The 23,739-nt window shown below is 39.6% G+C and overlaps 1 protein-coding gene across 1 annotated transcript in view; it reads left to right on the top strand.

The window, feature by feature from the left end:
* Positions 1-231: 231 nt before the first annotated feature.
* Positions 232-23,739, top strand: part of LOC310953133 (nck-associated protein 5-like) — a gene marked incomplete at both ends in the record, with an annotated part of 56,519 nt that continues 33,011 nt past the window's right edge. Inside the window, 5 exons of the mRNA XM_083922071.1 lie at positions 232-321; positions 6,906-7,061; positions 14,798-14,866; positions 18,475-18,513; positions 19,775-19,894. Of these exons, the coding sequence (XP_083778197.1) occupies positions 232-321; positions 6,906-7,061; positions 14,798-14,866; positions 18,475-18,513; positions 19,775-19,894 (474 nt within the window). The remainder of the gene's footprint in view (positions 322-6,905; positions 7,062-14,797; positions 14,867-18,474; positions 18,514-19,774; positions 19,895-23,739) is intronic.

The following is a 23,739-nucleotide window of genomic DNA, read 5'->3' on the forward strand; positions in this document are numbered from 1 at the left end:
TAATATTGATATGTTTTCAATTCTGATCAGCTTAGAAATGCACAAAATGTATCTCACTGTGTGTGTGATTATACAGTACATGGTCAAAAGTGACTGGTTTGAGCCTTTAAGTGGTTTTCAAATATTAACCCCAACATTTGATTCCAAGTTTCATCCATCATGCTGTATGATTCTCTAGCACTTCCTGCTCCAGTGCAACCCTGACCACTTTGCTCTCTTCTTTAACGCAGCATGGAGGAGACGGTGCAATCGCTACTACAGAACCAGGACTCACTGGAAGGGCCCAAGGTGGACCCACTGGACCTCATGAAAGCATACAAGGTACCAGCTGTATTTAAGCCCTTTGGAATCATTTTGGTCTTCTAACACTGATGTGATATTTATATTGTTCTTGCTCTCACCATTTTGGGTTTGAATCAAATTAAATCTTGCCTGGAAACTGAAAAACTGGTTGTACATTGGGAAAAAAAGGTTATACAGTGAAGCATCGGTTTGCACTGCATTTTATTTTTTAAATTACAGAACTGTAAAATATCTGAAGAATTGATTTAAACTTTTCAGCATCTGAATTGCAGATATAACACTTATGAAAACCCCAAGGACGACTTACCATTAGATGCACTATTGATCTCACCTTCCCCAGTCTTTTTAAGATGATGCTTGATGTTTCAAGTTTATGATATGCTCTCTCAAGATAATAATGTAAGTGGCAGGATTATGTTTTTTTTTTCTTTTACACATTATGTGTCTACAAAATCTAAGAAATTATGAAAGAGGGATTCACTGTAGAGTTTAAAAACTGACTGCTAGACAGTATGTTTTCAGAACATTTATCTGAAATGCATACTTACCCGTACCATAAACAACAGGATCACAGGTTCCACCGGTGCCCCTCAAACCCCCGGTGCTCTTGCAGAGGGTAACATATCAGAAAGAAATAAGTGCAGGCACTCAGGTGGGTTTGAGAAAGTTAAAATTCCTTGATTTTAGTGGGTACAATTTTTAAAAAACACTAACGCACGTGTGCTTGCGCCTTTCTCAGGGTTTACCCTTATCATAGCTAGCATTGTTTTAACCCTTATCATAGCTAGTATTGTTTTAACCCTTATCATTGTTAGCATTGTTTTAACCCTTATCATAGTTAGCATTGTTTTAACCCTTATCAGAGTTAGCATTGTTTTAACCCTTATCATAGTTAGCATTGTTTTAACCCTTATCATAGTTAGCATTGTTTTAACCCTTATCATAGTTAGCATTGTTTTAACCCTTATCATAGTTAGCATTGTTTAACCCTTATCATAGTTAGCATTGTTTTAACCCTTATCATAGTTAGCATTGTTTTAACCCTTATCATAGTTAGCATTGTTTTAACCCTTATCATAGTTAGCATTGTTTTAACCCTTATCATAGCTAGCATTGTTTTAACCTTTATCATAGCTAGCACTGTTTTAACCCTTATCATTGTTAGCATTGTTTTAACCCTTATCATAGTTAGCATTGTTTAACCCTTATCATAGTTAGCATTGTTTTAACCCTTATCATAGTTAGCATTGTTTTAACCCTTATCATAGTTAGCATTGTTTTAACCCTTATCATAGCTAGCATTGTTTTAACCCTTATCATTGTTAGCATTGTTTTAACCCTTATCATAGTTAGCATTGTTTTAACCCTTATCAGAGTTAGCATTGTTTTAACCCTTATCATAGTTAGCATTGTTTTAACCCTTATCATAGTTAGCATTGTTTTAACCCTTATCATAGTTAGCATTGTTTTAACCCTTATCATAGTTAGCATTGTTTTAACCCTTATCATAGTTAGCATTGTTTAACCCTTATCATAGTTAGCATTGTTTTAACCCTTATCATAGTTAGCATTGTTTTAACCCTTATCATAGTTAGCATTGTTTTAACCCTTATCATAGTTAGCATTGTTTTAACCCTTATCATAGTTTGCATTGTTTTAACCCTTATCATAGTTAGCATTGTTTAACCCTTATCATAGCTAGCATTGTTTTAACCCTTATCATAGTTAGCATTGTTTTAACCCTTATCATAGTTAGCATTGTTTTAACCCTTATCATAGTTAGCATTGTTTTAACCCTTATCATAGTTAGCATTGTTTTAACCCTTATCATAGTTAGCATTGTTTTAACCCTTATCATAGTTAGCATTGTTTTGATTGTTATCAAAGAAAAATCCTTTGTTTGATTTGACTTTTTACACTAGAAAAAAAAAAACTTTCTTGAGAGCTTTTTTTTTTTTCCTTTGACCTATTTACAGAAAATGTATGATGAAAGATTAGTTCACACTAATACAGTCCAGTATGATGTTTCACGCCCTGATCAGACAGAGCGTGTTTTGCAGGTTAAAAACACAAGGTGCACCACACTGTTTTTTTTTGTTGAAGACGCCCCAATCAGAGAGAGTTTTGCCAGATACATCTTTTGTTATTCTTGCTACCAGGCAAACACAGAGGCACTCATCTTCAGCCGTTATTTTGCGGTGAAGCTAAGTTATGTCAGGCACTTTTTTTTGCTCTGAATTGAAGATTTTTCAACTCAAGGCATTCAGGTCACTCCTGTAAACACGCTGCCTTTGCACAGCAAAGCAAAGGCAGCGAGCAAAACCATTCAATCTCATTGAAACAATTACAAAAACCCGCCCCTGTCAGCTATAATGCACTCTGTCTGAGCAGAGCCCTACGGTGTAACCTTAGCAAAAACGTGTTAACCCTAAAATTAAATAGTTTACTTTGTGGGGACCTGTCTCCATATCGTTATGAGTCCCCACAATGTGACCGAGGGAACACTTTAGATGATAAGAAGTTATGAACCATATACCAAACAAGGTCTGTAATTCACAATACTAATTATTAGGGGGTCTTTTGTAATTCAGCCTTATCCATCCCCTATTCTTTTTATGCTGCCATCCATCTTCCTCTTTTTTTAATTAAGGCTTTTTAATATTTGGTTTCTGTAATCCTGCACTTATCATTAATGCTAAGTGTTCATTAATGCAACCCTATATTACAGGCCAATAAACACCATGCAAACATTACATCTAATATCATGCAAACAACTATGAAGCCTCAGTGATAAGTCACACAAAAGAAAATATTAGAACTTGAGCTTTATGCATCTAAACTGTACATACTGGTAATGTTGACTACCCACTGGTGCAATGTAGTTTATTCATGTCGAGTTGGCATTTCCCCAAATATTCTTACAGTGTAATGAATTGCATGTATTTGTTTTTGCTATTTTTATACTGACGTCCGGTAAGATGAGATGAAGCCTGAATTATTTAAAACCATATAGATTTCCTGAAGTTAGCACTTAAAGCCAGAGTCAAAATTAGAAATTTAAGCCAATGCATACGTATTTAATAAATTATCTTAAGGCACACATGAACAACTTGAAGGACAGTCAAAGCTTGGTCTGAATCACATTCACTAATTCACAAATTTTCCACTGTCAATTTCATTCAATTTTATTTATAGTGCCAAATCATGACAAAAGTTACTTTAGGACACTTTACATATGGAGTAGGTAAAGACCACACTCTATGATAATATTTATGATTTACATAGACCCAACAATTCCTCCATAAGCAGAAACAGCAATCTTGAGCACACAGTGGCAACGAAAACCTTCCCTATAACAGACAGGAACGTCGGACAGACCCAGCTCTGTGGAGGACGGACATCTGTCTGCACCGGTTCAGGAGGAAGAAAAAAAAAGAGAGAAAAGACAGACAGATGGACAGAGAGAGACAAAGACAGACACAAAGACAGAGAGACAGTTCCAGAGATGCAAGCATCCACAAAAGTTACAGTAACTATAATAACATCTATAGTAATGTGAATATGACTTATATGTTATAACAGTTAATACAGTAGAATAGTAGAACCAAGCACAGCTAAGGTGACAGAATATGACAATGATAATAAGTATGGTGGCAAACATGATCATTGATGAGTAGTGGCAATAACAGCTGGTGATGTATTTATGGCTACAAATGTTAAAATTTATAAATGATAAATGAATAATGATTAATAGTGAGTAATAGTTATATATAGTGTAGCAGGAAGCGTCATGCAGGACCACGGCAGCAGGCACCATCACGATCAGCAGAGACCTGCGAGACGACAAAGCACAAACAACTCCACGGAAGAAGTTGAATTAGTAACATGCATTGATGAGACATGAATGATACAGACGGAGAGGAGAAAAGCTCAGAGTATCTGGAAAAGTATTGTCCCCCGGCAGACTAGGCCTATAGCAGCATAATTAAGCAGAACAAAATCAGCTTAAAAATAACAACATTGCTAAGGGCTCGTAAGTCCTAGCTGTAAGATTTATCAAAAAGGAAAGTTTTAAGTTTACTCTTAAATATGGCAACGGTGTCTCCCTCCAGAATAACACTTGGGAGTTGGTTCCAAAGGAGAGGAGCTTGGTAGCTGAAGGCTCTGCCTCCCATTCTTCACCAACAACCTGTCAACTTTGTCTCTCTGCCCTTTCATACTGGGCAGGACATGTCCAACCAGCTTGTCTGAGCCAAGCCCACAGGAACAGAGCTTTGCTTTGATGCAAATTTGACTATAATAGTGGCTATAATCCATGTAATCACAGCTTCCAGGTCTGTCATGTGATACCATTGGGAAGAAAAATACTTTCCCCTGAGACTTACATTGTAAAAGTGAAGTCTGTAAATCAGTGGATATTTTTTTCTGAGGTTCATCACTTTCCCAGTATGAAACAGCACCTTATTCAAATCGTTATATGCTAAAAGTTGTAAAAGTATTGTTTAATGCAATTCAATTCAATTCAATTTTATTTATAGTGCTATTAATTCAGTTATTTCCCTTCCTCCATTCATGGGAATGAGCCTGAGACAGAACAGTTGGGAGGCAACGTTAAATGAAACACCAGTGTGGGTCCTTTAACACAGGGAATGGAAGTGGGACCTTTTTGGCTACATGTACAACACAGCAACTTACATAGGAGCGACCTGTGCCCCAGCTCCAACGCTGTTTGCAGTACTCCATTTCTCTCTATACTTCCATGGTCTGAGCTTGTGAGCCGGAGAGATTGCTCTCACCAGAACAACATCAGTTATGGGCATTTGTTCAGACACTTAAATTTACAGAGGACCTCTTGCAGCTGTGCAAATCAGCCTTTCCTCTCTGAGTAGCAAAGACAGAAGTAGTGTGAGTAGTGTGCCAACATTTGACTTAACACCAGCCTGTCTAGTTTTACCTTACTAAATTTTTTTCAGAGCCTCGTTATAGAGGGGAAGATCAAAACTGCTAATATAGTGTTTTGGAATGAATTGTCATATTTTAGAAGGCACTGACAAAACGCTATAAATTCACCAATAAAAGCCTGTATTAGATTGGCAGTTTCTCAAATAATGGCCAATGGCATGAACAATTCAAGGTATAAGATCATTAAAGGGGGTAACATTTCTTGAAGCCTCTTACCATAGCTCAGGCATCTCCAATCCTGCTCCCGGAGAGCTACTGTCCTGCATCTTTTAGGTTTCTCCCTGCTCCAACACACCTGAGTCTCATACTCTGCTTGTTATCAAGCAGCTGAAGCTGGTCACAGGTTTGATAATGGTGTGTTTCAGCAGGGAGAAACCTAAAACATGCAGGTCCTGAATTTTCTGTTGTCCAACTGTGTGGTATTTTGTGCACAGTGCACAGCTGGGAGGAAAGGCAACAGGTGGATGGTTCATTCAAATGAGGCAGTGCAAAGCAAGCTGCTATTATTTTGGTGGAAAAGGGTCTTAACATCGCCCTGAGACATCTGGAACCACATCTGTTTCTGGAGCAACGTCACTCTGCTGCCACTTATCAACAAGAGCAAACTAAATACTTTGAGCACATGAACAGCAATAAGTGAATAATGCTGAAAGCATCAGAATGCCAGTAAATGAATACGAATGATTCTAACAGTATCTTGTTATTCAGTCCGTACTTGTTTAGTTCTGTTGAATTGAGTTTTTTTCATTTTCTGAAAATAACTTGTTGCTCTGTCTGTGGATCGGGGGAAGAGAGTTGGTATTGTTGGTTTTCTTTTTGTATGGATTTTGTTCTGTGAAGCACTTTGTGTTGCCTTAAGTGTGTGTGGAAAGCGCTTTATAAATGAAGTTTGATTTGATTTGAGTTTGTCCACAGCTGCTTTATACTGTATGAATAGCCTCTCCTTCAGTCCATTAATTCGCTGCAGCATTTGAAGGCAGCAGGATATACATGTTGCTAAATCTGCAGCTTCTGGTCTAAGTAGTGCTGCACCAGAGTGCAGTGCCATCACACACGGCCGTCCACTTTGTTTACTTTCAATGATCCATGTCCAAATGACACCAGGCTGCTACAGAGTAACCACACACACCTCTATACACATCAGACTGGTCCGTTAAAATGTGGTATTCTGTTTTTGTTGCCTGAGGTGATTACCGGGGCTCATTATTACCTATGTCACAGCCTCCTTTTCAATCAGTGGCTCATGTTTTATTCTTGAAATTCATTAAGAAGCAAACATTACCCTGTCTGTGAGCATTTACAACCAAAGTCATGCAGTAGAAATATGACGAAAATAGCACCAGATTGGTGGGATCATATAAACTGCTTTACCAAACAACAGAAACTTCAAAGTAAGGTGTTGATTCCCAGTGACAGACAGTAAAGGAGGCATTTGAGTCAATGTTACGAATTAAAGTCGGGGTTGATGATCTTCGAAGTGAAGTGGGAGTTTTACATATACAGTAGTGGGACCATTTGATGTGTTGTTTATTAAGATCTATTGCTGGTATAACTGCAGCCCGCTAAGATGAAGAATTTTTGTTTTTATTTCTTTGTGACTTTAAGGCATGCCTCGTTGATCCGCTCTCTCTGCGTTTCAGGACAAACTCCTGGAGGAAATGTGGAAGCAGCAGGGCAGTCTGGAGGGTCCCACAGCCACAGCAGCAGAGATGCCTGCTTTGCCTGAGGCCGGCGGAGGGTCGGAGGAAAATTCAAAGGACAGCAATCCCCTGCTAGAGCGACTCAGAGCCCTGGAGGTAAAGTGGATTGCACGGCCCACTTCTTACCCTTTCCCCAACTCTTCCCGATTTCCCCACTGCCCTTCCTGTTCCCCATCTCTGAAATGTCACAGTGATCGATATATTGAGAATGTCACTTAATTGCGTGTATTTCATTAGATATCTTTAAAGACTCGGGCAGATAATTGGGCAGCTCAAAGACTGAACATCATTGTGCTGGTTACATGATTGTCTGTGTGATCGCTTTTAGTTTTTATATACATACATCAGAAGGGAAGGAGTGGGAGCCACTCACTATGGAATTAATAATCTACTCTTACACACCTGGACACTTATCTTCTTCTTCTTTGTGCAATAACTTTATCCACCACTTAAGTGCAATCATTTAATTTTACTGCTCATTTCTGTCATATACAGATGTCTGATCTTATACATTTCCTCTACATTTAACTTATCTGACATCTATCTCATATATATTTGAGTTTATTGTTTACTGTTTATTGTTTTTTATATTTTCTGTATTTATTTAGCTAAGAGATTATTGGTTATCCTATACTTTTTAGACCTCCCTCGTGTTTTTTTAGCTGCTGGAATCTCAATTTCCTTGCGGGAGTTCATCCCAAAGGGATCTTTTAGTTGTCCTATTTAGGAAGGATTATGGGATAGGTAGGGTTGTTAAAAAGCATAGCATGGCGTTACTTCACCCCTGACACTTTGACTGGCTGTTTTGGATCGATAAACTCATTAGCACTTCTTTGTCATTTTCGCTATAGCATAAGTCAGCAGGTTGTAGCCTGTGGACCAAATCTGGCCCTCCACTAAGATGATTCGGCCCAATTCTTACATCTTTCTTCTTGACTTTGGCCTTGGCCATCACATCCTTCAGGCATACTGCAGAGATCCACTGCAGACCCCTGTGCTGTGGCTTGAAGTTGCTATTTTTGTTGTGCCAGACTGTGGTGGAACTTGCTTGCTGAGGGCCAGGGTATTTCAAATCATTAGTGAAATGTAAGATATATAAAAAATAATCCAAACGCTGCTGAAGGTAAGAAAACAATTCCTCAGGAACGCTGTAGCATGAAGCGTTTCAGTTATAAAATTAAAAGCATGAACTTGTTTGAATGAACTGATCATTAACCACTGTCACTTGCCATTCATAGCACCTGCGTCTGTGTAGCTTCATGTGAAAATACCAGTGAGCCATGTAGATGAGAAACAAGCCCAATCAGTGTTTCATTGTGCCTCTATCCATCTATGAAAATGAGCTCCCATTATGCTGAAGAGCGGCCCAAGGGGCAAGACAGAAACAGGAGGCTACAGAGGAGTTATTCATATCCAGGAGGTGATAATTAAAATGCTGACAGGGTAGTTAACATTTGCAGCCAGTGTTCCAGTGAACGTACAGTCTCTCTCTCTCTGTCACACCTTCCCTGCTAAAGGTAATAGGACTTTCCATCTGTTAAGAGGTCTCACAGGCATTATTGATCACCCTCTTCTATCTACCGTAAAGCATATAGCCTAAAGGTAAAATCCATCTCAAAACAGGGTTCACCTAGCTAATTCTGCATATTTTGTTTTACTAGATGTGCTTTTGTGATGGTCACATTTGTTGATGTTGTTTTAAAAACATATGGTCAGTGATGAGGATTGTACTCAGGCCGATAGGAACATAACCTGACTCCTCCAGATGGATTGATTCTCATTGTCTCTGCATATCCACCTGGGAACTCTGGTTTGGAGATCTTTGGGGAAGGGGAGAAAATACTGACTGCTGATTGGATAAACCATCTGTCTATCACCCTTGGTGACGGGCAAATCAACCAATCAGATCAACAAAGTGTATGACATACTAACAGAGCGTAGAGGCAAAGCTTAGAAATTAAACAACATGTCGGTAAAGGATATCTGCATTTTTTTCACAGAGAAAAGCCTCCAGTGCCGTTTTTTGCTCTTCTTTCAGAGAAGAAATACTCTCTAATTCTGATAAAAGTTGCTTGATAGCTGCGCTCATCTCATCCGCGGAAGCCGGCATGTTGTTTGCACTGAACAGTCGTTTATCCTTGCTTCACACTGTTGCGTTAAATCCGCCTCAAAACCAACGCTGATTGGATGGTCGCTTGGCAAACGGCTCCAGATTTTCTCTGTCCCACGTTACCAGACTGATCTGAGAGGTAAATACATGGTCTCACCAGGCAGATCAGATAGAAACATCAATTTGTGAAGTGTCTGCAGGACTAAGACGTGGAGAATCACTGAGTTACATACTGAACTCCTGCATCATCACAGTGAGAAATTCACTTTTGCTGCTTGCTGCTCATTCTTGTGTTATGTATTATTCAACTATGAATGTCCAGGAATGCTTAGTGTAGCTTAGGGGCTTGTAGTCAATATTAAATACCATATGGGGACTTCATGCAGCCCTGCACAGAACTTAATTTCATCGTCATCATGAAACAGATTTCTGCAATTCGCTTTAAAACTCAAAATCTGAAAGCATATACATAACACACTTATCTTTAGAGTCTGTGTGACTTAATTTTCGAGAATATCATTATCATTATTAAATGAGCAAATAAGCCTCCATAAATCTGCTTTCAAGTAACGGAAAAAAAGAAGAAGATGCTCCTAATTCCAAAACCTGCCAGAGAAGATTTAACTTGCCAGGACAGCTCAAGATTGGAAATTGTTCAAAATGAACTGAACAAACACCAAATACATTTTCATTATTTTAATCAAATGACTGCATGCAGCATATGTAATCAAACCACATTTATTGCAAAGGCTTTAATGTTGCATCCTGCATCCTGATAAAATCTCACAATGTGTGTTCAAGTTGAAGTAACTATGGATTCTTGCTAAATTTTTACCGGCCACCATATCACCATTTCAGTGCTTTTCAATTCCCGGTGTTAATACTGTGGTCTAATACATGAGAAATCCTGCATAACCACTCTGTCATTAGTTATGATCTTTTAGAATGAAGTGCCATCTTAAATTTCATCAATTTACTTGTCTTCTTTGACCCTAATGGATCATTCTGAGTGTGTTTTGTGGCTTTCATGCCGTTGCCTCTTCATGGTGGCTGCCTTTATTTGATCCACATTTGTAATTAAACTTTAACGCTGAACCGGAGACAAGGTTTTCCATTTAGTCTGAAACTACTTTCCAGTCATTAGGGCACACTTGGGTGCCTCACATATAATCTACCATGAAAAATGAAAAAAATGCTCCAAGAACCACAAATAAGAGTGAAAAGATTAATAATAAAAACAAACTGAACTTGCTGTGCTTTTTGACTGAGGCAAAGTCGTTGACTCCTCTCAGCTCCTCAACCGAAAACGAATATTCAGTGGAATTTGACACTTTAGCCGAAAACACTGATTGATGCGATGCTCGCTGCAGATCAACCATGTTAACTCTGCAAAAGCAGGGATGAGTGGGCATGGTGGTGAGCACATTGCCAAACACATATCTTTGCAAGTGATTTATTTTTACATTCAGGATATTTTTTTTTTTGCAGAAGTAATACATCATGCAGAGGCAAAAACTTTTTTTGTATTTAATATGTGTATAACTTATATATATATATAACTTAATATGTATTGATGAATGAATAAAAATTGAAGTCTACTGTCTAACATCAGTCATGCTCATTTGAAAATGCGATGTACCATCACATCAATAGCAAGTGCTCAGTCACATAACATACTGTATAAGGATCAAACACTTAAAGTTCAAACTCATAACTTGTGCTCCCCTGACCTTTACTCACACCGACTGCAAGTCTTCAGGCTGAGCCGTGGCCTTTTAAACACTGCCCTAAGATTCCTTCCTGAAAAAAGACAACAATCCATATTCTTGTGTGATTCATTAGGTGATTCATTTAGGATCAGTCTCACAATAGACACTTTAAAACAGAATGGACATTACCACTGTGACCTTACTCGTTTTTTTGTAGACAAGCATTTTGAAGCTTTGAGATAAGCATTTGGCCCCCCGCCATCTTGTTTTTTTGGAGCCACAAGTGACCATATTTGATGCTGGGAGGAGCGATGGAAGTCACTGTTGTTTCAGTGGCACTGTGCTAAGCTAAACAATAAAGAGGGAAACTTTTAGTGATCTTCGACACAAGTCATACAGCATTTTAGCGGGGCACTCTCAGTGCTATTCATGTACTGCAGTGACAGAGCTGCTTGAAAATTGGCAGTTTCTCTTTAAAGTTATAATCCATAAGATTTTCATCTTGTTAATGTCTTTTAAGTTCCTATCTGTCAAAGAGCGAGTTAAAACAATGGTGATTGATCAAATGACCCACTAATGAAAGCACTTGTTGCCTCTTTACTGAGTATTCTACTATCTGTGTGTCTGTGGAGACAATTCCTCTCTAAATGCAAATGTGCCATGTTAGTAAAGTTACTGACAGCTGTTGGTCTGTCGGTGGAGCTCGTCACAACAGTTATGCTGCGTTCACTTGTACTTGGAAATCGGGGTGAGTCTTGTGACTTGTGAGTCAGGCTTGTAGTAAGGGCAGAAGTGTAATAGGAACATGTGTGTGTGTGTATGGATTTAAGAGGGTAACATATAGGGGACAGTCCAGAAGTTGAGAGGAGAATGTGTGTCAATAAAGTTTACATAGGACACATAATGACTGTGAAAAAACTGAGGCTCTGAAAGAACAGGCTCACATGCGGTTACATCTTACCACCAAAGAGACTGCTAGACACAAGATATCTCAAATCTTACGGATTATGACTTGAAGTTAGCAGCTCTAAGACGAAAACACCTTAAAACAAGTTCAATATTTAAATGTAGCTACACAGTGTACTTCGCAAAACATCAAGGCCGTGCCCCCTTTTTTTACAGCACAGTTGCACTTGTGCATAGGAATACATTGAGAGAATGTTGTGCCAAGGGAAAGGGCTGTCTGGTTGCAAGGTAAAGCGGTGAAAACCTTCTCAATTTGATTTAGGTGGAATAAAGTGTGTTTTACTGCTGCCCCCAGTCCACAGCAGTTTATACTCCTGTCTGCTTCTCCAAACTGGTGGCATGCTAACCTTCATCTACCTTAGAGCTTAGATCGGGCCCAGAAAATCCAGCCCGACTCTGCCCGAGCCTGTGCATGTTCAGCCCGAGCCCGGCCCCACACATTAACAGTAATTATGAGCCCGATTTCAACCAGACAATTTTTTTTAATCAATGGGCTGTGCTATCTGATGTTCTCAAATAAAATTGGGAGCTGCTTTAACTACAGAATGGAATTATTCAGAATGGAATTGAACACATATGGATCTGAATGCAAAAACAAGAACCATGAAAAGGAAATGCCTCCATACCTCAGACTTTCCTCCAGACTCAATAAAAGTTAATTTACCTGTCTTTATTTGATCCATTACATCTCCAAGCTCCATGTTGCACTTTAGCTGCACAGCAGAGCAGCAGGCCCGTTGTGTTGCGGGCGAGTAGAGGAGACATTGAGCGCTGCAACATATGGCGAAACACGTGTTACTCAGGCCTATTCTGCTAAATATATATAGGCCTATAATATTTCTGTTTATGGTATAGCTTTCTCCCCAGATTAGACCAATGAAGCAATGATTTAAATAAACAAAAAAAAACCTGCAAGCACTCGATCAAAGGCCCAGCCCGGGCCTATATTTCCCACCACTATCCTCCGGCCGGGTCAGGCAGAGAATCTAAACTTTAACCTACCTACATTTACTGTAGGTAATACAGTGACTATGGATAAGAACCGAATGTAGCACCACTTTAAAAAAGCTGAACTATCCCTTTAACCAGAACCAACCTTATGCCCTAAACTTAACCACAGAGGGGGGCCATTATTATAATAAGAAGGAAACTATAGGATTGAGGCACACACTTCAACACAACACTGGTTTGGTCTACCTTGTAAAGCCCTTCTATCTGGATCTTTCTTAGGATATGGCAAGGGGATGTAATCAGATATCATAGTTTTTGGATTTATTGTTGGTGCAAGTAACTACATAGTCCCCCTTCGGCGTATCATTATAAGTTTAAAGTTTGTTTAAAGTAGACATTTGCAGATACAGTGTTTCCCCCAGATTTACAGTGTTGGGGGGTGACCAAAAAAAAAGGAATCATGGTATTCCATGTGTTTCCACTGTAGCAGATTACCTGAATGTTCTTTTGTTCGCGTGCCAGTCGATGCTTAATCAGACACTTTAATGGTTAGGTTCGTACTGAAAGGTCAATCCCCACATGGATAAACAAATCCGTGTTAAAAGGTGTTACAAATCACCAGACAGAAGGATCACAAGTATACAGCAATAATCAGAGCTACAATGCAAACTCAGTTTAAATCAGTGTATTGCACAATGAGCTACACTCAGCATCAGAAAATGTCTTTTAAATAATTGTCCAAAAGGTCCAAATAATGTTCTTCAGCAGAAACAGAACAAAGTTAAATCAAAAATCACTTTATGGTTTCAAGCACAACAAAATAAAGAAATAATTTCAGTTTGTTTAATTCTGTTTTAGTTGTTTTTGTAGGAGTGAATCATCTTCTCAAACTAAATAATAAAGGATCTCTGATAAGTTTCAGTTTCGTTCAATGGGGGCAGGGGGTGCTGTTGGGGGGGCGCAGCACCCCCCTAATATAGGGAAACACTGAGATATGTTGCAGCTTCCTCTTCTGCTATTGACATCTATGAGGGGCATTGTTTTCCCTCAGAAAACCCATGGTGATGAGAACCTACTCTGGATGACGTTTTGCTTGAGTAATGCATTAGTAAGCCTCTATCCTATGATCCTATGGTCATCGTAGCCATGCCCTAAAGCATACCCTGCGTTATCCTCCATTTTACTCGAAATGGGACTAGAAATAACAAAATGAACATTATGTTGTATTAAAGATGACTTGAAACTGGTGATTGAGCCCAAAACTCATTGATAAAGTTAGAAGTAAGGTCATTTTGTTGTACATTTCTATACAATCTGACTTATTTTTGGAGTCAGTGGAGTTTCCCCCTTGCTGGTCATTAGAGAGAATGCAGGTTTATGGCACTTTTGCATTGACTTACCTTTTCAGACCCGGGAGCTAGTCCATTATTTATTTATTTTGAGTCTGTGGTTAAAATACTGCAGTGATAATCTTCAGCTATCACCTTGGGTTAGATTGAAAATGTTGAGCTGACTTCTGTCTTTATCGTGCCTTTTTTTTTTTTCAATTTTCTGTGAACCTGTTGTTCCGAGGAGTCGCCCACAGCACTACAAACAAGCTATCTCAAGTAGCCCAACTTTTAAGATTTACTGGATTAATCATTTCAGTAGAAAGTCACCTCCTGAGTTCCCAGAATGGTTCCTGTTCCTCCGCTGTGCAAAAGCTCTGTCAGTAATTGAATTATACCTGGGGTACCTCAAGCCTTACAGACACAGTGAAGGTCTGCAGGATGGAGTTTGGATGCCTGAAATTTAAAGCATCATTCATTGAGAACCATCTTTCTCCAGTGAACCTGTAAATCCCACAGTGCCGCAGGGAGAGAGCCTCTTGATCTATCTGTCTATTTCTCTGAAGCTGTCTAAGAGAAAAAAATATCGTCAAAAGCTCACGGTTATGGTATTGCACATTTGTTTTTCACAGGAATTACCGTATTATTTATTATGTGTATTGAACTCTCAGCTCAGATGTGAACTCTTTCTGAAAATATTGATATTGACATGGCTGCGCATTCAAAACTAATGAATGCAGTTTATCTTTCTGTGTTTTGTCTGTACAGGCTGAGAACTCTGCTCTGTCACTGGAAAACGACAATCAGAGGAAGCAGTATGAACGCTGTCTGGATGAGGTGAGTGTAAACTGTGTTCAAGGTTACGCTCCAGTGTTACACCATGACTTTTCATACAGAATTAACATTTATTTTATCTTGTACTGGAAATTATCCATCCATACTGGTTATATCTTATGACAGTACTGATTTGCACTAGCAAACATTGTCACTGTGAAAAATATCACTGCTATCATATTTCCACAATGTCAACATAATGCTATCAGCATACAGTACTGTGTACACAGAAAGCAGCCTAGCATTGCCTTTACTGTAATCCAATGGGGTTGAGAGAAACCACATTCTACGGGCGTGTAAAATAAGAAAATCATCATAACAAGAGTCAGACATTGACTATATGCTTCTCAGTCGTATTGATATCTAATTATTCAGATATAGGAAAGTTGGTAGGGTTAAGCAGGAGCAAGGATGCGGTTAGCTTAGCATAAAGACGAGAAGCGAGGGGAGATGGCTAGTTCCAAAAATCTCCAAAATCTGCATACCAGCACCTCTAAAGCTTATTCATTAAATAGTGCTCCACCCAGGAGCGTACTTATTTTCCCCAGGTCCTATGTTCCCCGCTTTGTATGTGACCGGGGAACATCGGACCATTTTTTTTTAAAAAGGTCCGATCTTCTCCGATGCTCACCAATGTTCCCCGGTCTGTTATGTTTTCCACAACCAGTGCTGAATTACCCGGAAAAATAGGCTTAGGTACACCCTAACACTACCCCCTAATCGTAACCAAATGCTGAATTAAATCAGCGAAGGCAGAGGCTTATGAGACCGGGGAACATGGGGATGACCCCCTTCACTCCACTAATTCTGCACTCCTATAACACTGGGCAGTTTTCTAAAGTATCTAAATTGATGCAGTCGAACCAGAGATATTGTCCTTTTTATTCCACAAACTCTTCTTCCTTCATGTGAAAACCTGGCTGTATTACCCACAATGCAACGCAACCACAGACAAATCTGTCAGAGATCTGTGTGTAATGCTAATAGCAGCTATTGCAGCCTGATGATGCTAGCCTGACGCTGAGATGAGGAGCGACAGAGGACTCGTAGCTCACTCCACACCCCTTTTTAACTTTTAAACTTGTATCAGACTTCTTACAGCTCCCTCTGGTGCTACAGTAGGCTTTAAATAACTTTTTTACATATGCAGTAGTATTGTGCATTTCCGGAGTTGGGCAGGAATTCTTACAACTTGTTTTGTTCATGGACACTGCAAAGAAGAAGAATGTGTTATTGCTCGGGTCATTTAAACAGTGAAGATTCGCGTTGCTATCCTATAGTATGCTGCAACAGTATTAAGCTTTAAATTGTGTCCCAGACTTTGCTGCACCAGTAAGCCTACATTCCCAAAAAGCTCTATTATATTGCTTTTACTGACATGTTTTCAGAGTTAAGGCTAATAAATTAAACATTTCAAACCTGCTACCCATTTGAAGGAGTGTCTGGTACAACTTGTCTGTGTATTTTGGCTGTTTCAGTTAGTGTCCTCAACGAGCAGAGGGTGCTGCTGGGAACCCCTTCCCTGTACTAAAGCACTCACAGGCGCCACTTTCTCACTTCATTTAAAGACTTTCCACACCTTCTTAGAGCTTGATTTATGAAAAAGAGACTAGAGAGCAGTTAAGCTCCTTATTCAGAGCATCAGGGAAAAGGGAGAAATCTGTGGTCGGCCTAATTCATTCCCATGCATGTCGCTCAGAGTCCAGTTCAGTATGTGGGTCCGTGTCTCTCTCCTCTCACACAGCAGCACTGTTGTTGTTATGTGATGCTGCGGGGGTTAGAGGTCATAGGTAATAACTGCATCATTTACAAAGTATGAGGTTTCACCGCCCAGACAACAACGCCATAGGGGGCATTTTCAGATCTTCCCACTCTGGGACCTGGTTTCAAAAGACACTGTTTTCAAGCTCCATACTAAATTTGTGTGGTTAAAGGAAAATGCGCCTCTGTGTGGATGGGCCCTTATTGAGCATATAAGCTTATTTAGAGAGTGGTATCAATCATCTCATCTGACTGTTTGCAAGAAAGTTAGGATGTGTTCAGCCTTATCTCTATAAACAGATTCTACATATGAAAGCAGAATCTGTAGGCATCAGGACAAGATCTAGGAGAGCAGTAACAGTCTGGTTTCCATTAGTTGTATTTACCAATCACGTTTAAGCAGGCTTTGGTTGCATGCAGCTAAACAATCCTTGTGGAGAGCAAAAGAGGAGGAACGCATCGGCCATCATGCAGTCACAGAACCCACAGGCTGCTGTAATGTAAAATAAACAAATTGTGATTTTTATGTGGGATTTTTTTCTCCCTTTATTCTTGAAAGGAGAATGAAAAAGAAAATCTCCCAAAATGTTGAACAATCTTACTTTAACAGGCCAGAGTAATCTGTTGGTCAGGGATCAGACAATCATATATTACTATCAGGCTTGCTATTATCAAAAGTGCTAGTGAAGTCCACAGAGGAAACAGGGAACTTCTAATTGAAGTGGAAAGACAACAGAGCCCTGCAGCAATATGAGCCGCTCCTGCACTCCTTTTCTGCCGCCTTGATTGTCTCTCAATCTCTTCCCCTTTCATCCCTTCATCTCTCTCCAACCACCAAGACTACCACAGTTTTTTTAGGCAGGCTTCACTAATGGGCTTGTTACCATGGAGATTGCTGCCCCGTGAGAATTTAACATTCTCTGGTCGAGGACAGAAATTTCAGAGTTGCTGCTGTGGGATGAATTTCTCTTCTGCTACTTTTCAATCTTATTATGCACATTAATCTTTTTGGGGGGGGGAATCATTCAGAAGGCTTCCTGTCATGGTCTGAATGAGCTGAGGCACATCGTTTTGATAGATGGATGAAAGAGGTGGAGGGAAATCATTTTGCTTCCAGAGTCAAGGTATAACGCGTCCTTCTGCTTCTGAAAAAAAAATAAGCAGGAAATAAGGCGTTTCAGATTATATGCTGTTTTACATTCGCAATAAAAACCAAGCAAACTTCTTCTTTCTGTAAATCTGTAAATCTGGATAACCCCCGTTACATCAACCAAATGTGTAAGTGTAAGGTACACAATCACAAAACCGTTTAACAGGGCTGGTTCATAGAATCACACTGAGGCAAGAATCAGTCAAAAGAGCCACACATTGTATTAAAAGCACCCAGCAATTTCAATTATTCAACATTTCGATCTAAGGTAGATCTTTGTCAGGCATAGTCAGAAACGTTGCAATATTAAAATTGCTGGAAGATTCTAACAGTGTGTGAGTCTTTTCTCTGACTCCCGCCTCAGGGACAAAATGAAACTTATTTTCTTAAAAAAAGACTTGTTCCTATTTTTACGGCTATATTTTGATTTATTTATGTGTTGAGAATAAAGTCAGATATGCTAACTGCAGACGGCTGCTGTGTGATTTCACCAAATCTGACTTTGTGATGCAACACTCTGTCAATTTGTCCTCACAGCATCTTACATGCCGCTAGATTCTCTCTGTTGGTGTTTGTACTGGGTCATTTCCATTTAAGTCGCTCTGCATCTCAAAACTCAGTTCCGAAATCCACTCAAATAATGATTAGACTCATAGCACAATTCTAACATATTTTTACTGTCTTTTCACATCTCTTTAAGGTGGCTAACCAGGTGGTCCAGGCCCTCCTCACACAGAAGGTTTGTCTTTGTCTCTGCAGTATTGACGCATTGTTAATCCTGTCAGCCATTAGAATCAGTCAGAGAGATGACAACTGTCACAATGATGAGTAACTGCATGTCACTAACATGTAGAAAGATCAGCAGCATGTGACCAACCTCATGATCTTCCACAGGGAAAGAAAATCTAAGTGTGTTTTCACACCTATAGTCTGTTAGCTGTGTTCTGATTCAGGGGCTAAAATGATACAGTTGTTGCATTTGTCCCTTGGTCCCTCGGCAACGTTCACCATTCATCAGAGCTCCAGAGCAATTCCTCTCTCACTGGTAAGAAGTCTTACTGGAAGAATTTGACTCCCAATTTTCACCAAACAAAATCCAAAACAAAACAAAAAAGGCATTTCACTTTATCGCTGCTCCAAATCAACCAATGACTCATTGTCGCTCTCTTCTTGGTCTTCTAGACAAACGTTAGGCTTCAGTAAACCACTGTAAACATGTAAAAGCGTCCTGTCAAGCACAGCACAGTCTCCGAGTCAGTCTGTCGATTGCACTGTAAACAAACAAACGCCTGTAAGCGAGCTGAGACCCTTCCTTTCCCATCGTTCGGGATCGTGTTGTTGTCAAAGCACATAAGTGTTTCTGCTATGAAAAGTGCAACTTGTAGTATTTTATCATCCGTAAATCATTACCACATTCATTCATTTGATGCAATATGGTTGCATCTCATGAACTTGAGTCAGACTCAAACTAAAGTAAAAAAAAATCTAAACAAAATCTAAAAATACTGACTTCAACATCACTGCCTTGCCTCAAATATTATTACATGGATATCATTTAATAAAATTAATGATGGCTAATAGTATACAGTGCCAACATTTGTGTTTTTTTGTTTTGCTTGTTTTTTGTTATGCAAAGTAACATATTTACTACAGCCATCAGATAAATCTAACAGAGTTTAAGTGTAAAATCAAATAAATTGAACAAATCAAGTACTGGAGCACTTCAAACTACTCAACCACACACATCTTTGACTATGAGTCATTTGTTCAGGGTAACTATATTAATGAATGTGCCAGGCCACATATTGGTATTTTGAATACTTCATCTGTTTGTGCTGATGAATGTCAGTTATTTTTTACACATCAGATTACATTTTAGAGCACTGCCATGTATATCTTGCATGACTGTTTCCTGTTATATGGTAAATGTGTAGGTCTCTGAAATATCCGCATCAGTTGCATTTATTTGTTAATTTCTCTCCTCTTCGGGGGGTTTCTAGGACTTGAAAGAGGAGTGTGTGAAGCTGCGGACCCGTGTGTTTGACTTGGAGCAGCAAAACCGTATACTGAGTGTGCTGTTTCAACAACACGTCAAAATGAACACGAATCCTGTCTCCCAGGTAGGAACACATGGCACAAAGGACACAAACAGGCACTGACAGACCTACCGCGCTTCAAGGCTGTTTGAATTTTACATGAGCAGTGCTCTACTTCCAAAGCTTACTAACTTAAAAAAGAACCACAAAGAGGGAAGTTTACCCAGGGTGCAATTCAATTTAAATTGTTAGACGGATTTCCTGTCAGATCTAGAGTTGGAAATTGAATCATTTAGGCTTTATATTCTTCCATTCAATAGTGTGCTTAGTGTCAGTGTGAGCTGTAGGTCATTATACACGCAGCACCATTCCTTACCACTCTCTTCTTTTATACAGATCATGTCAGAATTTAGCCTTATGGTGAGTCAGACCTCTCATCCAGCTGGAGAGTGAGCTCTTAGAGCATAGAGCACTGGAGATTATTGGGTAAAACCATAGACTGTATGGACGTAGCCTCTACAAGGAGGTCGGTTCTCTAAACTTGATCCAATCATACTCCTGAGTCGCCATCTTGTCAGACTTTGACTCCGCCTCATTTCCTCTGACCAAAAAAGGGCATTGATGTGACGTTGGGGGGGAGGCAGTTACTTCCATTTTGCTGACGTTTACTGAATTAGCAACATTAGCACCACCACCGGGGAGCTAGGCTTACAGCACACGCTACTAGATAAACGGGACCGGGAGTCATTGTTTTTCGTTTTGTAACTGAACAGGATTTTTTAGAGGGTCGAGACTGACACAGCAGGTGAGTCTCTAGCCAAGAACACAGGAGTCAAGTGCAAGCACTCCCATGTCAGTATCTAGTGGAAAACACACCTGCTCAGGGAGTCAAGTTCAGGCAGGCAGCATTTATGATCTCTGATTTAAACTCATATTCAACACAGTACCATATTCATAGAACGTGAAACACCGACCATCACAGCCCGAATACGGCCCGAATCCTCAAAGAATCCCTACCCCCTTGAATTCATTTTGCTTTTAGTTGAATTGAATTTTACATTACTGTACAGTATATCAAACACATACACATGTTCTGCAGAGCCCTACAACAGAGATGTATTGTGTGTTACATTGGATAGAAATATGTGCTGTTGTAAAACTTCCTGGGTGAATCTGGTCAGCTGGTCAGCTCTACCATGAATAATTGATGATGGATGATACTTTTGACAGACAGATCATTCTTTTTACACGCTGACGTGAATACTGGAAGAAAAAACCCTGAAATGGATGTTCAAGCCCAGCTCATTAACCCTTTATTTTCCAAGAAGTGTTAGCATATGTAACTACGTATATTTACTCAAGTACTGTATTTGTACAATATTTAAGGTACCTTTCATGAGTAATTCCCTTTGATGCTACTTTTTACCTCTGCTCCACTATATTTATTTAGTAACTTTAGTTACTTTACAGATGCAGATTCTTAATACAAAATATGATCAACAAATGTTCAGCAAATAATGTTATAGATTAAGCTACACAGCAGAATATCAAGTCAACCTTTATCAGCTGCAATATTAAAGTGACATTTATATGGATCAATATCTAATTATACTTTTGCACTTTTACTTAAGTAACATTTTGAATGCAGGACTTTGACTTTTTTGGGGGGCATTTTTTCTGCTATGTAATGATTTATAGGCTAGACTAAACAAGTGATTTGTTGAGAAAATCTGCAGGTTCATCAATAATGAAAATAATCGTTTGTGTCTGCCCTAAACTTCATGCTATGGCACCGTGAGGAACCAGAGTCTGTTATAGAACCATTTAAGAACCCTTTTTTGTCTGTGTGTGCATCATGAAGCATGGTAAACATTCACTGGAGCTTCTGCTCAACTGGACAAACGAAAAATGGCGCCAAATGAAAACAAATGATCTGTGTATGCCAACGAGGAGACTGTAACCTTCCTCAGACTGATACATGGTTTTATTGCTTGAGGTTTGATGACCATGTATGCAGCATGGAAAATATTTCAGATTGTAGAGTTAGAACTCTTTTTCTCTTAGCCCTAAAATGTGCACAACAGTAATAGACGTGAATTGCTGTTTATCGTCAATTTTCTGGAAATTCAGTCAAAATCTGTTACATTTGGATGGAAACTACTGGTCACGGTAGAGGGATACATATTGTCTCTCCAATGACCACAGTGTAATGCATAAATCAAATGTAAATGTAAACCTCTTGGAGAACCAACAAACCCACGCTTTATCAAACAAAGCATAGATCCACGTGGTCTTGACCAGAGTGCTGGTTGAATTTCAGCCAAGACTTTTCTAAACTGCACACATTTTAATGAAATGGCCCTTCTGTCTGTGGTCATAGTCATTATGCAGAAGGCAGGAAGTTTCAAGCTGCTTTGTTTCTAAAGGTCTCTTTGGATTGTCAGACAGCTTGAGTTAGTCAGAGGAGAGGAAACATGCTGAGGACCCTGTGTTCGACCAGTTTGATATCACAGGCAGAGTGGTCATTAACAAGAAATCTTGACGAAAATGTATGAACACAGAAATTTCTTTTTCGGGGTTCATGGAAGTTGTCATGGAAAGTCTAGGAATTCCCATACCAGGTCATTAAGTTGCTGCGAGCCTAGCAGAGCAGGAAAATCTGTCCTTCATCTTTAACCTTTTCTGTAAAGGTCAAACTTGAAGACTCTGCTAAAAGTGCGATTCTGTCTTTGGAGGCAATCTGTATATATCACTGCAGAGCTGCTTGACTGCTTTTGCTGGAAAGAATCGTACATGCTGACATTTTTGCTTAAAGTCTGATGAAACCAGCTCTTTCCTCTTATTAAAGACTAAAATAGTTATTAGATCATTCTCAGGCTAGACAATGATGGAAGACAGAAATGATAGAAAATGCTTTATTGGCGTGTGTTTGTTACTGTGGACGGTGAATTACAAATCTAATGAGATGATTTCACTGTTTCACTAGGCAAGATTGATTTCATGTGCCTTTGATTCACTAATGCAGCATTTCCAGTTATCTAGGAGGCTACATTAGTAGAGCAAGATAATTATCTCATGCCTAAAGCTTGGATATTGTTGTTACAGTTGTTATATGTGTCTCCTGCAAAGTCACAAACAAAAGTTTTGAGTTCAAGCCTTACATATAAAAGTTTGGGGCATTTAATTGATGTCTTCTTGAGATTGCGTTTACATGCTGATTAAAAACACGATTATATTGGGGCTAAGGGCTTACTTCGGTTTCTCAAACACCATGTAAACACTGTACACTGTAACACACAAACCAGAGTTCTCATACCCCGGTAACAGACCTAGATTACTCCTCCAGTACCCTGATTATTCGTGCATGCAAACAGCATTCCCGGATTACTGTCAGGTTTTGCGTCTGCGCATGCTGGATTTCTGTTATAACTCCCCACTCCGCAGATGTGGCTTTTGACCCTGAAATAGAACAAACCAGGAAGCAAGGACGCCGTAAAACAAAGAAAACTGAGGGAGGACTTTGCCACGGTAACTAACATCACTAACATCACTAACAGGGTAATAAATCTACCAGCGATAATCCTCCCTGGAACATACTTGGGGCAAAGCCAAAGAGAAGACCACCTCCCTGCGACAAGGGAGAACGGACAACCGGGAGGACCCAGCGCCCCGATATCTCTGATCTGACGGGTTGGCCTGCGCTACCATCTCTATCCAGGCATAGCGCTTCATCAACTCCCATGCCACGGAGGACACAGCAGCGGACAGCTGAGAAGAGGAAAAGTACCAAGAAACTTCCCCAGCAAGCAAGTGTTCAACTAAAGAACAGGTTTGCTCCACTGTTGTCGGACAATGGATCCCCCTCTGATTGCCTGAATAACCCACCATCACCACGCAGAAGGGTAAGACCTGCTAACTTAAAACCACCG

This window comes from Echiichthys vipera (genome assembly GCF_963691815.1).
Source record: "Echiichthys vipera genome assembly, chromosome: 10".
NCBI lineage: Eukaryota > Metazoa > Chordata > Actinopteri > Perciformes > Trachinidae > Echiichthys > Echiichthys vipera.